The following is a 16,125-nucleotide window of genomic DNA, read 5'->3' on the forward strand; positions in this document are numbered from 1 at the left end:
ATGACTTACCCAGAGTGTTACAGCCAGTCAGCATCTGAGGTAGAATTCAAACCCAGATCTTACTGACATCAAATTGAGTACTCTATCCAGCATACCAGACTGCCCATCCTGTCAATCTCTGGGGCAAATAACTCTCCCACTAACTCAATGATTTGCTATTTCCCAGTCTTAGTATTCTTTGGTTTCAAGTTAATTTGATTTTTAATGGCATAATGGAAAAAACAGTAGCCTTTCAGAAACCAGAATGTAAAAAAAAAATAAAAATAAGAAGACCAGAGTCAAGTCACACTTGTGCTCTCATGTTTGTTGACTATGAAGTCTTGGGAAAAACAGCTGACTACTCTGGGCCCTGGTTGCCTCATCTGTAAAATAAGTGAGTCAGACTTGGCGATCTCTAAAGTTGCTTCCAACTCTACCATCCCTTGAAAAGATCAAGCATCCAACAACATTGTCCACATTCTCTAAAAGATATCTCTGGCATTCTTTACCATGGTTTTCAACTTGATAAAAACTAATCTGGAAAATATATTAGATGCTTCCTGGGTGTTCTAGGGAACTCTCTATTTTCTACTTCTTTGAAATATTTCAATTTCCCCAGTTCTCAATGATTTGAAAAATGGAAGAGCGCATGAGAGTGGAATTGGGGATTTGGAGTTATAGAGCAGAAATCCTAGCCCTGCTACTCTCTTTGTAACCTCAGAAAGGTCACAATCTCTCCATGGTTCAGTTTCCTCATCTGCAACATGGTGAGTTTAGAATAGACTTCTACAAGTCTCATCTGACTCCAAAAATATGATCCTAAAAATTGCTGACATAAAATTTTAAAGACAATTCCCTCCCCTCCCACCATCCTCATCATACCCTTCCTTCCTCAAGCACCTGTACATGCATGAAATGTGGTGTGTTTGTGATTCAAGTTGCCCACTCAGGATTTTACACTTCTGTTGGCCTATTGCTCCATTGTAACTCTCAAAAAGAGTTAATTGATTTTTGATATACTAGAATGTCCTACCAAGATTTGCTCATCTGTGAAGTTTTTGGAAAGTCACTTAAACTTACTGGATGTCAGCATTCATATCCGGTAAAAGAGGGGATTAGTAATTAGATCAGATGAACTTTTGTGCCACATGCCCATTTGGGACTGTCTCATGAAGCCTACAGACTTCTCAGAGTAATGTTTTTAAATGCACAAAATTAAATGCATAGAATTCATAGGGGAGGCAATTGCACTAGAATACAGTTAAGAAAGTATTTTTTAAAAACAAATTCTCAGACCTCAGATGAGGAAACTTCAAACTAAATGAACTCTATGTTCTCTTCTAGCCCAAGAAGGTACCAAAGCCAGCTTGAATTGATTTGAAAACCAATTGGTAAAATGTTCAAAGTGAGCATTTACACTCAGAAATCAACAAACACTACAAGTCAGAGCTTGATATATTGTTGTCTTTAATGTCTAGACTTTTAAAAGTGATGGGAAAATGTTAATAATACAAATTAAACTTAAAAGTGTCTCATATCTGCATTTTCAATTTTTTATTTTTTTGATTAAACATTTACTAGCACATCCCGGCTTCCAGTTTCTAATCCTTTAATCCAATGGCTTCCATTTGTGATTCAGTCTATGGTTTGGAAATGAAGTAGTGACTAACAGAGTTTTCAAGTGGATATTTTCTTATGTAATTTTCTTTGAATATCCTGTAAGTTTGAACTATGTATTGAGATTACAAAAACAAGTGATTGGATCAACTGTAGGCTATTGAACCATCAGTTACAAGTTAAATTCCTTCAAGTAGTTAAAATGTGTTAAGACTAAGGTTATTGGAAAGCAGGAACTTCATCTAGTAATATATTTTGCAAGGTGTCCATACAGGAAAAATTTGTAGGATAATTTTTGGATGGTGATGATTGGCAAAATGTCCATTTATAGTAGTAAAGTTGTGTTAAAAATTCTGTTCACAAGATATTTTATCTAGACCTGGGAAAACCCTTAGAGGTCAGCTACTCCAATTCTCTCATTTTTTATAGATGAGAAAACTGAGGTTGAAAGAAATTAAATGAATTGCCCAAGCTCATTCAGCTGCTAAATGACCATCCCAGGTTTTGAACTCAGGTCCAATGACTCCAAATTCAATAACCTTTCCCTTGCTCCATGCTTCTGCCCTCTTGGGGTATGTGAAACCATTCTTCTGAATATGAACAAGTCAGAATCAGAAGCCTTTAGCATAGGGATAAGGAGAAGTCCTCAGGAGATAAGACCTATAAAATCTTCACATTAATGTCTCCATCCCTTGAGTAAAGACTACAGGAAAAAGGGACTGTGGAAGCATACAAAAAAATCTATTTTTCAATGTCTCTAGGAATACTAAGAAATAAATATTTCATTCATCTAAAAACTTTCCAGACAGACTTCTTAAGAAGATACATAGTAGGTTCAAGGGAAATATTCTATCTTAAGTAAACCTGGTTGATGATGGGAAAACTCAGCTTGAAACAAGGTATTTCTAGTCTTGTTTAGATCCTAAATTCCCCATGCCTGAGTCCCACCCCAGGGAAGTACTCTCTTCTTGTGATGTTGATAGAAGGGAGACCTATTCAGTCCTTGAAAGGAGTAGTCAAAGAAGGAATGGAATAGCTGAAGATGAAGTGACCCTAGTCAGAGCCAAAGGACTGACCTGAGCAGAGAATGCCAGCATCTTCCTTATGTCTGCAGTCATGTTGGCCCCAGCCTTGGAATGGGCAATGCCAGAGCTCAGACTCACTTCCAGAGCAGCTCAGTTCATCCAGCCAGATGGGCCCAGCCCCTGCCCCATAGTGAGCGGATCCCATGGCACTAAGGCCTACACCACAGCCCAGCTGTCTGCAGACCACATTGGCATCAGAGAGGTCCCAGGAATCATCACACACTGTACCCCAGGTGCCATTGTGGTAGATTTCCACTCTCCCAGCACAGCGGCCAGTGCCATTCACCAGGCGGATCCTTCTGCTCCCTGAGGGACAAGGTCTGTCATTAAGCATGAGAATGAGAGACGAGGAAGGATTCTGAAGGACTGGGCAGGTACTCACCTGAGCAGATGACACCAGCTTCCTGAGTGATCCCCACTGAAGCCAAGGCAGATGCGGAAATGTTACACTGGCTAAGTTGGGTCTCATTGCCCATGCACTTCATCCTGCTCAAACTCACAGGACCCACCCTTGGGCCTGAGGTAAGAGAGGTATAGACTCTCTCTGCCATTCCACATCGGAGCTGCCTACACAACACCTGGGCATTATTAAGATCCCAATCATCACTCAGGACTGGGCCCCAAACTCCATGCAGAAAAATCTCCACTCTCCCATCACAATGGCTCTGTCCATCCCTCAGACGGAGAGTATCTAAGTTCAGGGAGAGGGGAAAGAATGAAGCAAATATTTAAAAGAGTTTCCATTTGTTGTTTGAGTGGAATGTAGATACACCCCTGGGAAATAAGAAGCAAATTAACTTGTTTTGACTGAAGGTACTGTGTCTGCCTAGGATCATGAGGTTGGGAATGCAACAGGTAGTAGATGAGAGCGAAATTAATTGGAGATAAAAGAGAAGAAACAAAGATCACATTAAAGGACAAGCTCCTTTGGATAATTTCTCCTTTTTGTGGTACTTATACAGTCACAGGCTATCTAAGGAGTCTTGACCTCAGTGTCAATGAACTTGATTAGACAAGAACTAGAATAACCAAATGTAGTCCAGGTCGTTGAAAGAGCACTGGGATGAGGGGATGAGGATGGAGGCAGGGAGTAACATCTAGTCAAGATGCTGCTTGAACAACAGGCAGACCATCCCAGTCCCATATCCTTACTCCAGCAAAACCCTGAAATTCACATGACTACATAATAATCAAGAAATTCAATGAAAAACTAATGTAATTTTTCCCATTCCAGAACTGCATAAGACGTCAGCCAGAAGCCCAAAGTAAACAGAAAAGAAGACTATCAAAAAAGTCAAAGCCAGCACAGTATAGCCTACAAACCCAACCCGAGACTGACTAGGGACCTAGGTAGCTTCCAAGGCTCTGTGTCCAGAAGCAAAAAGAGTGGAGGGCTCCCCATGAGAAAGTCCCAGGCTCCCTGAAAGCCCCAGGGTGGGGACTGTGGAAGTCTCAGGGACAAGCATCAGGCAAAAATCAGCTCAGTACTTCAAGCCTCAAACCTAGACACCCAAGACTCATGGACTGTGAGGTCATTAATATTCTGTCCTGAGATGCCACAGAAGGTCCTGAAGATCTAGTGTTCTGAATCTCAAAATCCAGAAGAACCTAATCCTAGGAGATAGAGTTCAACACAAGAACCCAGGGAAAGACCATGAGGGCTGATCATCCCACCCAAAAGTACAGCAAGAAACAGAGCCTGGCCCCTGGCACAAAGCCCCAGTTCAAGAAGCAAAGCTGGAGAGACAAATACATCAAAGAAAATAAAAACCAGTACCAAATCTAGAGATCTTCAAAAAGAACAAAGTAACTAAAAGCAGAAACTCAAAATAAATAACATTTTCCATAAGGACATGCTATGATACCTAGAAGAAAAGAATTAAGAAATTTAAAATTAAATAAATAATTAGAGGGAGAATAAATAGCATAGTAGAAAAAGAGGTAAATCTTATGCAAATAATGGACAATCTAAAAACTAAAATGGACCAAACAGAAATGAGTGACTTCATGAGACAGCAAGAAATATCAGAATAAAAACAAAATATTGAAAAATAGCAGAAGCTATAAAATGCATGTCACAATAATTGATATGGAAAAGGAAGTCAAGGAGAGATCATTTAAAAATCACTGAACTTCCTCAAAACCATTATTTAAAAAAAAAAAAAAAGGCTGGACTGTACTTCAAGAAATCTTACATCAAAAACTGCCCAGAACTGTTAGAACCAGTGGAAAAGTAAAGATGAAAAGAATGCATTAATCATCTGCTAAATGAAACCAAGGGAAAATCCCAGAAATGCCATAGCCAAAATCCAGGGCTCCTACCAACACACACACACACACAAGTATCCAGAAAGAAGTGATTCATATGCTAAGGAACTATGGTCAAGATTACACAAGATCTGACAGATATAAAAGAGAGGAAGACTTGAAAAACAATATTACAAAAAAGATAGACTTACAATCAAGAATAACTTACCCTCTAAAGTGAAGTATAACTCTATGGGGAGGAAATGGTAGATCTTTAATGGAGCAGAGGACTTTCAAATAATTCTTATGCAAAGACCAAGGCTGAATAGCAACTTTGAAATATAAACACAAGAGTTGAGAAAAACCTAAAACATATATATATATATTTGAGTAACTGGAAAGAGCTGTATAATGTCATAATTCTAATGTTCTAATAAGGGGAGAAGAAACAACCAGAATCTAAGGGAATAGCTGATATTGACGATTTGTGAACAAAGTGTGGGATACAAATGTAGTGTACAAGTTTTTGGTTCCTTCTGATACATGTAAAGAATTAGACCTGGATTCAAAAACTTGATCCCATAAACACAAGAATGGGGAAGAATAATTGCACAGAAATTGACAAAAACTGCTCGGAAAACTAGAAAACAGTATGGCAGAAACTAGTTGTAGATCAACATCTCACATGTGTGCCAAGGTCAAGAGGGGTACATGATTTACAGTACATAAGGATGTAAGCAAATTAAGAGGGCATGGAATAGTTTATCTGTCAGATTTATGGATAAGAGAAGAATTTAGGACCAAAGAAGACATAGAGAGCATTATAAAATGTAAAACAGATCACTTTGATTACATAAAATTAAAAAGTTTTTGCACAAATGAAACGAATACAACCAAAATTATAAGGAAAGCAAAAAACTGGTGGGGGGGGGGATTTGTAACAAGTGTCTCTGACAAAGACCTCATTTCTCGAATATATAGACAGTTGAGTTACATTTGTAAAACTACAAGTCATTCCCCAATTGATAAATGGCCAAGAAACATGAACAGGTAGTTTTCAGATGAAGAAATGGAAACTATCTTTAGTCATAAGGGAAAAAATACTCTAAATCACTATTAATCAGAGAAATGCAAATTAAAACAACTCTGAGGCTCCACCTCATGCTTATCAAAATGACTAATATGACAGAAAAGGAAAATGTTAGATATTGGAGGGAATGTAGGAAAACTGGAACACTAATGCACTGTTGGTGGAGTTGTGAAATGATTCAACCATTTTGGACAGCAATTTGGAACTAAATCTAAAAGGCTATAAAATTGTGCATACCCTTTTGATCCAGCAGTACCACTGCTAGATTTATATCCCAAAGACATCCAAAAAAAAAGGAAGGACCTATTTGTACAAAAATATTTATATGGTGGCTAAGAATTAGAAATCAAAGGAATGCCCATCAATTAGAGAATGGTTAAACAAGCTATAGTATTGTAATGGAATATTTTTTGCTAAAAGAAATGACAAGCAGAATGATTTCAGAAAAATCTGGAAAGACTTACATGAACTGATGTATAGTGAAGTGAAAAAAAAACAGGAAAATATTGTACACAGTAACAGCAATATTGTTCAGTGAAAATCTGTGAATGACTTAGCTTTTCTCAGCAATACGATGATCCAAGACAATCCCAAAGGACTAATGATGAAGTATACTATCCACCTCCAGGGAAAGAACTGACATTGATTGAACACAGACTGAGGCATGCTATTTTTCATTTTCTTTTTTTTCTTTTATTCAAGTCATTTTGCACAAAATTGCTAATATGGAAATGTTTTACATATTTGCACATATATTGCCTATATCTGATTGCTTACTGTCTCAGGGAGAGAGAGGGGAAGGAAGAAGGAGAAAAGTGAGAGAGGGAAGGATAGAATTTGCAATTCATAACTTTAAATAAAAAATGTTAAAAATTGGGAGAGGGGAGAGATATGATTCTAAGTGAACTACAAATTCAGAATGACTCAAGGATGTAATCGGAGAGCCAGATATTTTTATGTCATGACTTTAGGCTGCATTCAGAGAGACCTAGCCTCGAAGAATAAGGAAATCATAATCACACTGTACTCAGCCGTTATCCCCTATGTCTGGAGCATTCAGTTCTGGGTGACACCTATTAGAAAGAACATTGATTAGCTGACGAGCCTAAAGAGAAGGACAAACAGGATGGCAAAGATACTAGAATTCATACCCTATGAGACTCAGTTGAAGAAGTTAAAGAAAGATGGTTAGCCTGCAGAAAGGAAGGCTCAAGGGAGACATGGCAGTTATTTTCAAGTATTTAAAAGACTATCTTACGGGAAAAGTCTCCAGATTCCTCTTTTTCAGTTAACAAGCATTTATTAAGAGCTGACTAAGTGGCAAGCACTGTGCTAAGTGCTAAGGATATAAAAAAGAAGAAAACAATCTCAGCCAGCAAGAAAGTCACATTCTAATAGGGATATGTATGTTTGTGTATGTATATGTGTCTCAAGGTCTCTCTCAAGAACTTTGGATTTGACTATGCAACATTCAAGACACTGGCACAGGACCACTCAGCATGGCGTGCCCACATCAGAAAAGGTGCTGTGCTCTATAAGCAAAGCAGAATTGAGACAGCATAAAGGAAACACAGGATGCACAAATTTGGAGTAGCCACCCCAAACATTCACATGGACTATCTGTGCCCAGTCTGTGGTAGAGCATTCCGAGCTCATATTGGTCTGATCAGCCACAGTCAGACAAGCTGACACTTCACTTTCTCATGGTGATGTCATTTTGGTTCTGTTCGAGAACAAAGGACAACAGTCAATCATGTGTATGAGTATATTACCTCTTATTAACACTGCATATTTCTTATTGGTACCTAGTTGTTCTGCAAATTGTTTCCCTCTCTTTGCAGGAAGAGGGCAGAACTAGGAGTAATGGTGAGAGAATTATGGGTACAAATTTAAAAGAAAAGAATAGACTTTTTAACAATTAGAACTATCCTAAAAAGGATGGATTATCCTATGAAGGAGTATGTCCTTCTTCCCTTTAGAGATATACAAACAGGGGTTTGTTGTCGCTAAGCTATAATGTTTGTCTAGGATATTTTGGATGAGATGGTCCTTCCAACTCTTAATCTCATTGATCGAGGAAGATTTGCCCATGGTCACATAGTTAATAAAGAAAAAAAAAATCAAACCCTGTCTTCTGACTGCAAATCCAATGCTTTTTGGACCACTCATCACTACTTCTTCATTTTCCTATAGAAGCCAATTTACTGATCTCATTCCCTAAGAAGCTTAGTCAATTTCCCCTGTCAGCAATCCCATCTGTCTCTCTGTATCTGCCTTGGCACTCACCTGAGCAGATGGCCCCAGCCACATTGCCCAGGGCACACTTAGATGCCCCCAATGTGCTCACTGGGCAGTTCCATAAGTGGGGCTCTGTCCCTGTACAGTGAAATTCATCAGGCAAGATCAAACCACTTCCTTTCCCAAAGTAGCCTCCTCCCAGGGCTGCTATGGCATGGCCACAATCAAGCTGATGGCAGAGGACATTGGCATCCTGCAGATCCCAATGAGTGGCACACAGAGGGGCCCAGACTCCAGATATCTGGAGTTCCACTCTCCCTGAACATCTGTTGCTGCCATTCACCAGCCTATATTCTGCAGAAACAAAACGGGGATAGGGGTGGTTCATGAAGGGATCTTGGCCACCAGTGGCAAGAGATGCCAACAGCTAATTGAACTTCAGCAACGGATTACATTTCTAATATGGTTCAGATGCCACACACTGTCCACTATACTACCCATCCCCAGTTAAATGGCATACTAAAGAAGTTTGTGTGGTGGCAAAGTGCAGTTACAAACCGAGAACTCTCGAGTCTCCTCACCTGAGCACCTGATCCCAGCATCTTGGTTGTGTGTGCACAGCTCCTTCTGGGGTGACTTTTGAGGACAGTGAAACAGCAGGGACTCATTCCCTACACACTGCAAGATTTCCCTCCATATGTGGCCAGAGCCCTCTCCAAAATGTGCTCCTCCTGGGATGGAAACAGCTGCTCCACACCTTAATTCCCGGCAGACCACGTGGGCTGTTTCAAGGTCAAGGTCCGAGTCGCAGATTGTACCCCACTTCAGGCCTCGTCTCACCTCCAGGCGCCCTGCACAGGGATGTTCACCTCCAACGAGCCGGACTTCTGTGTGTTCTGGACATAGAAGCAGCACATTAATAAGGAAACTGATCTGCCTTGTAGTTGTTTCTAAATGGTGTTTTTCATCCCCAGCCATGTATTGTCTAAGTTTATAGATTACCAAAGTGGATTCTATCAACCCCACAGGGGGTACTTGGATAAAAATAAGGGGACAGTGGAAGCATAGGGAAAAAAGGTCAGAAATTTGGAAAACCTTTCCTACATGTTTCATCTGTTGTGTGACAGAGTTAAAGTCGTAGTGATTACATTATTTTCCAAACAAACACACAAAATGCAAATTATAACCCATCAGACTTCAAGTTTGCCTACAGGTCTTAATAGGCAAATGTTGGCAGGGGAGTATGCCCAGCATTGTTGGGAAGTCTATCATGCATCAGCAGGAATATGTGCATGTAATGACTTGTTTACAATACATACTATAGGGTTATGATGCAATATTGCATCATCAGACTTTCAATGTAGAAAAAAACACACATTATCAATAAATTATTAAGATTCATCATTTTAAAAAATATATATTTCGTATTTTTGAAATTATATAATTTTTTTAAAAACCATTAAAAGGTTAAGGAAAGAAGCTTTCCAAGGGGGCACTGAAAAATTTTTTTAAAGAGGGGTGGTAGGTCAAATAAGTTTGGGAACTTCTGGTCTAGGTGCAATGTCTAGGCAGCTAGGTGGGAGTGCTGGATGTGGAGTAAGGAAGACAAGTTCAAATCTGATTTTATACAACAATTGTCTATGTGACCTTGGGCAAGTCACTTAACTTTTATTTGCCTTAGTTTCCTCAATTATAAAATGAAGATAACAGCTACTACCTGGCAGAGTTATTGTGAGGAGCAAATGAGATAATATTTGATTAAAAAAAATAAAAGCTCTTAGCACAATGACTGTAACATAGGAGCTGCTATAGAAATGTTTATTTCCTTCCCTTTTTCAATTCAATTCAACAAACCTGACAAGTGCAAGGCACTATGGGAATATTGAGCCTTTTTTTAGGTGCTGTCATTCAGCACTATATACTGTAAAAGGACAATAAAGCTTATACTCAAAGCATAAAAGAAAATAGAACGAGAGGGAGAAAGGTGACATGCTAAGTGTGTCAGGGGAATGTGAGGAAGACAGAATTACTTTAATCTTTGTTGTGCGTTCTTCCAAATGTATCATTTAACAAATAGGAACAATTCAGAGAAAGATGGCAAAAGTGGTGAGGGAACCAGAAATTTCTATTGTTTGAAAATATGGTGACTACTAGAAGGAAATAGGGACCCCATCCCTGTGGAAGATAAAAAGTAATCTTCCAATATTTGAAGAGCCTTAGAAGGAAAGGATTTGCCTTCTCCTTGATTCTGGCAGCAGAATGAGGAGCAATGAGTGGAAGATACAGAAAATAGATCTCAGCTGGATATAAAGAGAAACAATTAGAACTACCCCAAGGGGGCAGAGCCAAGATGGCAGAATAGAAAGACGCAGATACGCTAGCTCCAAACCCACAACCCATAAAATATCTGTAAAAAAGATTCTGGAGCAACAAATTCTGGAGCAGCAGAAGCCACTGAACAATGGAGCATAAGAGATTTCTGTTCTAGACAGACTTGATTCGAAAGGTCCGTCACGCCCCGGACCTGGAGCCCAGCCCAGCCCTGCCATGGCCACGGCCACGCGGCACCAAGAGGAGCAGATCCAAGAAGGCTTCAGGGATGGAATCTCCAGCGGCCTGCCACGCGGGTCCCTCCACCCACGCAGGTCCCTCCACCCCCAGGTGACAAGGGTCAGTGAGAGAGTCTTTTTGGGTGGCTGACAGGGGAGTGGGGTGCCCCCGTGGCTCGGGCCCCCTTGGGAGGCAGCAGCAGAGGCGGGAGCAGAATGGGGCTCCCCAAGCAGGCAGGAGCCCAGATCCACTGTTGAAGGTCTCTGCATAAACCCCTTGAGGGAACTGAGCCCATGAGGAGGCCCTGCCCCTACCTGAGCACCTGAACTTGATCTCACACTGAATAGCAGCCCCGCCCCTACAGAAGCCCTGAGGCTGGGAAGCTGCATTTGAATCTCAGACCCCAAGCACTGGCTGGGAGGATCAGGAGGTGAGGTGGGTGTGAAGAGAATATTCAGAAGTCAAGTCACTAGTTGGGAAAATGCCCAGAAAAGGGGAAAGAAATAAGACTATAGAAGGTTACTTTCTTGGTGAACAGGTATTTCTTCCCTTCCTTTCTGATGAGGAAGAACAATGCTTACCATCAGGGAAAGACACAGAAATCAAGGCTTCTGTATCCCAGCCCACCCAATGGGCTCAGGCCATGGAAGAGCTCAAAAAGGATTTTGAAAATCAAGTTAGAGAGGTGGAGGAAAAACTGGGAAGACAAATGAGAGACATGCAGGTAAAGCATGAACAGCAGGTCAGCACCCTGCTAAAGGAGACCCAAAAAAATGCTGAAGAAAATAACACCTTGAAAATAGGCTAACTCAATTGGCAAAAGAGGTTCAAAAAGCCAATGAGGAGAAGAATGCTTTCAAAAGCAGAATTAGCCAAATGGAAAAGGAGGTTCAAAAGCTCACTGAAGAAAATAGTTCTTTCAAAATTAGAATGGAACAGATGGAAGCCAATGACTTTATGAGAAACCAAGAAATCACAAAACAAAACCAAAAGAATGAAAAAATGGAACATAATGTGAAATATCTCATTGGAAAAACAACTGACCTGGAAAATAGATTCAGGAGAGACAATTTAAAAATTGTGGGACTACCTGAAAGCCATGATCAGAAAAAGAGCCTAGACATCATCTTTCATGAAATTATCAAGGAAAACTGCCCTGAGATTCTAGAACCAGAGGGCAAAATAAATATTCAAGGAATCCACAGAACACTGCATGAAAGAGATCCAAAAAGAGAAACTCCTAGGAACGTTGTGGCCAAATTCCAGAGTTCCCAGCTCAAGGAGAAAATATTGCAAGCAGCTAGAAAGAAACAATTCAAGTATTGTGGAAATACAATCAGGATAACACAAGATCTAGCAGCCTCTACATTAAGGGATCGAAGGGCATGGAATAGGATATTTCAGAAGTCAAAGGAACTAGGACTAAAACCAAGAATCACCTACCCAGCAAAACTGAGTATAATACTTCAGGGCAAAAAATGGTCTTTCAATGAAATAGAGGATTTTCAAGCATTCTTGATGAAAAGACCAGAGCTGAAAAGAAAATTTGACTTTCAAACACAAGAATGAAGAGAACCATGAAAACGTGAACAGCAAAGAGAAGTCATAAGGGACTTACTAAAGTTGAACTGTTTACATTCCTATATGGAAAGACAATATTTGTAACTCTTGAAACTATTCAGTTTCTGGGTACTAGGTGGGATTACACACACACACATGCACACGCACATGCACACACACATAGAGACAGAGTGCACAGAGTGAATTGAAGAGGATGGGATCATATCTTAAAAAAATGAAATCAAGCAATGAGAGAGAAATATATTGGGAGGAGAAAGGGAGAAATGGGATGGGGCAAACTATCTCTCATAAAAGAGGCAAGCAAAAGACTTATTAATGGAGGGAAAAAGAGGGGAGGTAAGAGAAAAACATGAAGTTTACTCTCATCACATTCCACTAAAGGAAGGAATAAAATGCACACTCATTTTGGTATGAAAATCTATCTTACAATACAGGAAAGTGGAGGTTAAGGGGATAAGCAGGGTGGGGGGGAGGATGGAAGGGAGGGCATGGGGAGGAGGGAGCAATTTGAGGTCAACACTCATGGGGAGGGACAGGATCAAAAGAGAGAATAGAAGTAATGGGGGACAGGATAAGAGGAGGGAAATATAGTTAGTCTTATACAACACGACTATTATGGAAGTCATTTGCAAAACTACACATATTTGGCCTATATTGAATTGCTTGCCTTCCAAAGGGAAGGGGTGGGGAGGGAGGGAGGAAGAGAAGTTGGAACTCAAAGTTTTAGGAACAACTGTCGAGTACTGCTCTTGCCACAAGGAAATAAGAACTACAGGTAAAGGGGTATAGAAAGTTATTTGGCCTTATAGGACAAAAGAGAAGACGGAGACAAGGGCAGAGAGGGATGATAAAAGAGAGAGCAGATTGGTGATAAGGGTAATTAGAATGCTCGGTGTTTTGGGGTGGGGGGAGGGGACAAAAGGGGAGAAAATTTGGAACCCAAAATTTTGTGAAAATGAATGTTAAAAGTTAAATAAATAAATTTTTTTAAAAAACTACCCCAAAATAGAGTAGAATCAAGTTCATCTGATCTTGGCAATTTGAAACCACTGAACATAGCTAATTAACCTTTGTTGATCAGAACTGGATCTGTAATAGCCATTTCCTTTGTCACTGTCTCCATCTTTTGAATAACTAAATAACTGTATCATTAAGGCAAATAGAAAATGTATAGTTCATCTGCCTTAAGAAGAGAGAAAATTTAAACAGATATTGAAGAAAGTGAAATCTTTCATTAACATATGTACATACATACATATATGTGTTTATATCTCATGCTTCTGTGTGCCAAGCATGTGACCTGCTTCCTAAAGTCTGCATCTATTTCTACTTTCTGTTCAGGTGGTCTGCAGTGCACAATGTCACCTCCTATCTTCTCTCCATTGATCCTCACTCAAATGTGTCACCATGTTTCCCTTGATTAGGTTCATAGATTTCCTAACAGGGAAATCATCTTAACTTTTGTCTTGTCACTGGACTGGATGACTCTGGAGGAGACAGTGAGGTTGACTCGCTTAAATCCAATTCACCCACAAGTCAAGATACCACCCTCACGATGTCACTGGTCCTTTTCAGAAACAAAGGGCTAACAACAAGATTTCTTAATATGAGAATATAATCTTAATATAAAAAGCTATTCTATTATTGCCTACCTCTTATTTATTCTGTCCTTCTTAAATGACATACACTGCTAGAACAATATTCCAAAATGGAAGGAGAGGGAACACAATCACTGAGAATAAGTGGTTGAACTTACCAGCACAGATCACTTCAGCATCTAGCTGGAGTTGGCAGCCACTCCGAAACTTATTATTCAACCTACAATTTCGAATTGTTGGCTCTGTCCCATTACAAGTCATGTATTTCTGGGTTTCACCCAAACCTTGTCTGGGAGCTTGAACAGCTGGGCCACATTTCAGCTCCTGGCAAAATACAGTTGCCTCTTCCATGTGGAGGCCACACAATCTATCTATTCCGTTTTCATTTCTTATCTCTGGAAGTCCAGCACAAGGACTGTTCCCCTTCAGCAGTCTGATTTCCCGAAAGGTTCCATCTGTAAAAGCACCAGTCCAGGTAAGAAAGAGCATACAGCACAGAACAATTGTCTAGTCTAAAACCATGCTCTCATATGAATAATTTGATGCTCTGCATTGACCTGCAACCAAATAGGAACCCAGTTGTCACAGAATCTCTTATGCTAACATCTTCAGCATCCATCAAGTGGTTGCCATTGGAATGTTGTTTAAAAACTCTGAAGAGAACCTAGTTGAGTGGTTGAACAATGGGTCACTTTTAGGCAGTAGCTGGTGCTGACATACCCCAAACAGCACTGTGCAAATTGATTTAGTACTGTGGTTTCTGTCTTTGTGTATAGAGATGGGGGAGTGAAGGCTTAATGACAAAGGTCAATTAAAATGGGGTCAAAGGTCATACTTGACTCATTGATTTGTTCATTGTTTTCTTCATTTATTTAGTCATTCAACAAATACTTGCTCAGTACAAGGTTCTACCTCACATGTCCTCTGCTTGTTCAGCATTACAATTTCTGAGTCTATTCTTTTCATCCCTATTCTTACTCCTACTCTGATCTGATCTGCATTCACTGTGATCAAGGGAAGGAATGTTGGAGTCTGATTATTGAGAAAGTGGATCTTAGAGCTTTCCATTTCTTTTTCTTTACTATAATCCTTACTGAATTTTCCCATGTGCCACAACCAAGTGGTAAAAATGGCTTGGTGATAGATGATAGATAGATAAATAGATAGATAGATGATAATGATAGATAGATAGATAGATAGATAGATAGATAGATAGATAGATAGATAGATAGATAGATAGATAGATAACCCAAAAACAACTAGATTGAATTTCTTTTTTACCCAAGGAGGTTTTCTTCTTACAAAAATGAATAACATGCTGACTTACTTGAGCAAAGAACTACAACAACCCATTCGTAGGAACAATTTTTCTGACTCCATTCCCCAAGATGACATTCCCAGAAAGTTGACTCATTGCCTTTACAGGAAACTCCATGGAGCCATGGCTGAAGACTCTCTCCAGGCAAGGGAACATACTTCGGAGCTCCGATTGCACTCCCACAGCCCAACTGCCGACAGATCACAGAGGCCTCTGCCAAAGTCCAGACTTCATTACACACAAAACCCCATGACTCTTGGTGTTTAACCAGCACTACTCCATCACAGGGGTTTGGCCTGAATGCCAATTTCAATTCCATCTTAGCTTCTCCTTTTGGAAATAAACAAATATTAATTAAAATAGAATATCCATAGCATGAAAAATCTGATGTAAAATCATCTTTTCTGGAAATCTCCCCTTTGATGCTACCAGCTTATAATACTTCTAATAAAACAGAGCCATGACCGCAAACCAGCATCAGCTCTTCATGTGATAAAATGCAGGGAGGGGAATATGAAAAAAAGGAAAGAAAGACTTGAGCTTAGAGTCGGGAGATTAGTGTTCTGCCTCATTAACTGTATAACCTAGAAGAAGTGACAACTTCTCCAAACCTCAGTTAACATATTTTTTAAATGAATTGCCAGCAGACACAAAATTAGGTTTAGAAGCTACAGGAGTCAGTCACCTCCTTTTCTGTGTTTTTTTTTAAAGTCAAATAGAAGAAAAATAAATTAGAACTAAAAATAATCATTGAAAGTCACTAAGAAAGAAAATAAGCAAATGAAGGGCACTAAAACAACAAAATAAAAGTACCACAGAGTG

The 16,125-nt window shown here is 39.7% G+C and overlaps 1 protein-coding gene across 1 annotated transcript in view; it reads right to left on the minus strand.

Moving 5' to 3' along the window:
- The window catches only part of SCART1 (scavenger receptor family member expressed on T cells 1), a 45,268-nt gene that overhangs the window by 19,069 nt on the left and 10,074 nt on the right, over positions 1-16,125 (minus strand). The window contains exons 2-7 of the mRNA XM_072628451.1: positions 15,313-15,633; positions 14,144-14,440; positions 8,838-9,152; positions 8,293-8,610; positions 3,064-3,372; positions 2,673-2,987 (exon numbers count right to left, since the gene is read on the minus strand). Of these exons, the coding sequence (XP_072484552.1) occupies positions 2,673-2,987; positions 3,064-3,372; positions 8,293-8,610; positions 8,838-9,152; positions 14,144-14,440; positions 15,313-15,633 (1,875 nt within the window). The remainder of the gene's footprint in view (positions 1-2,672; positions 2,988-3,063; positions 3,373-8,292; positions 8,611-8,837; positions 9,153-14,143; positions 14,441-15,312; positions 15,634-16,125) is intronic.

Source organism: Notamacropus eugenii, chromosome 1 (genome assembly GCF_028372415.1).
Source record: "Notamacropus eugenii isolate mMacEug1 chromosome 1, mMacEug1.pri_v2, whole genome shotgun sequence".
NCBI classification, from domain to species: Eukaryota; Metazoa; Chordata; class Mammalia; order Diprotodontia; family Macropodidae; genus Notamacropus; species Notamacropus eugenii.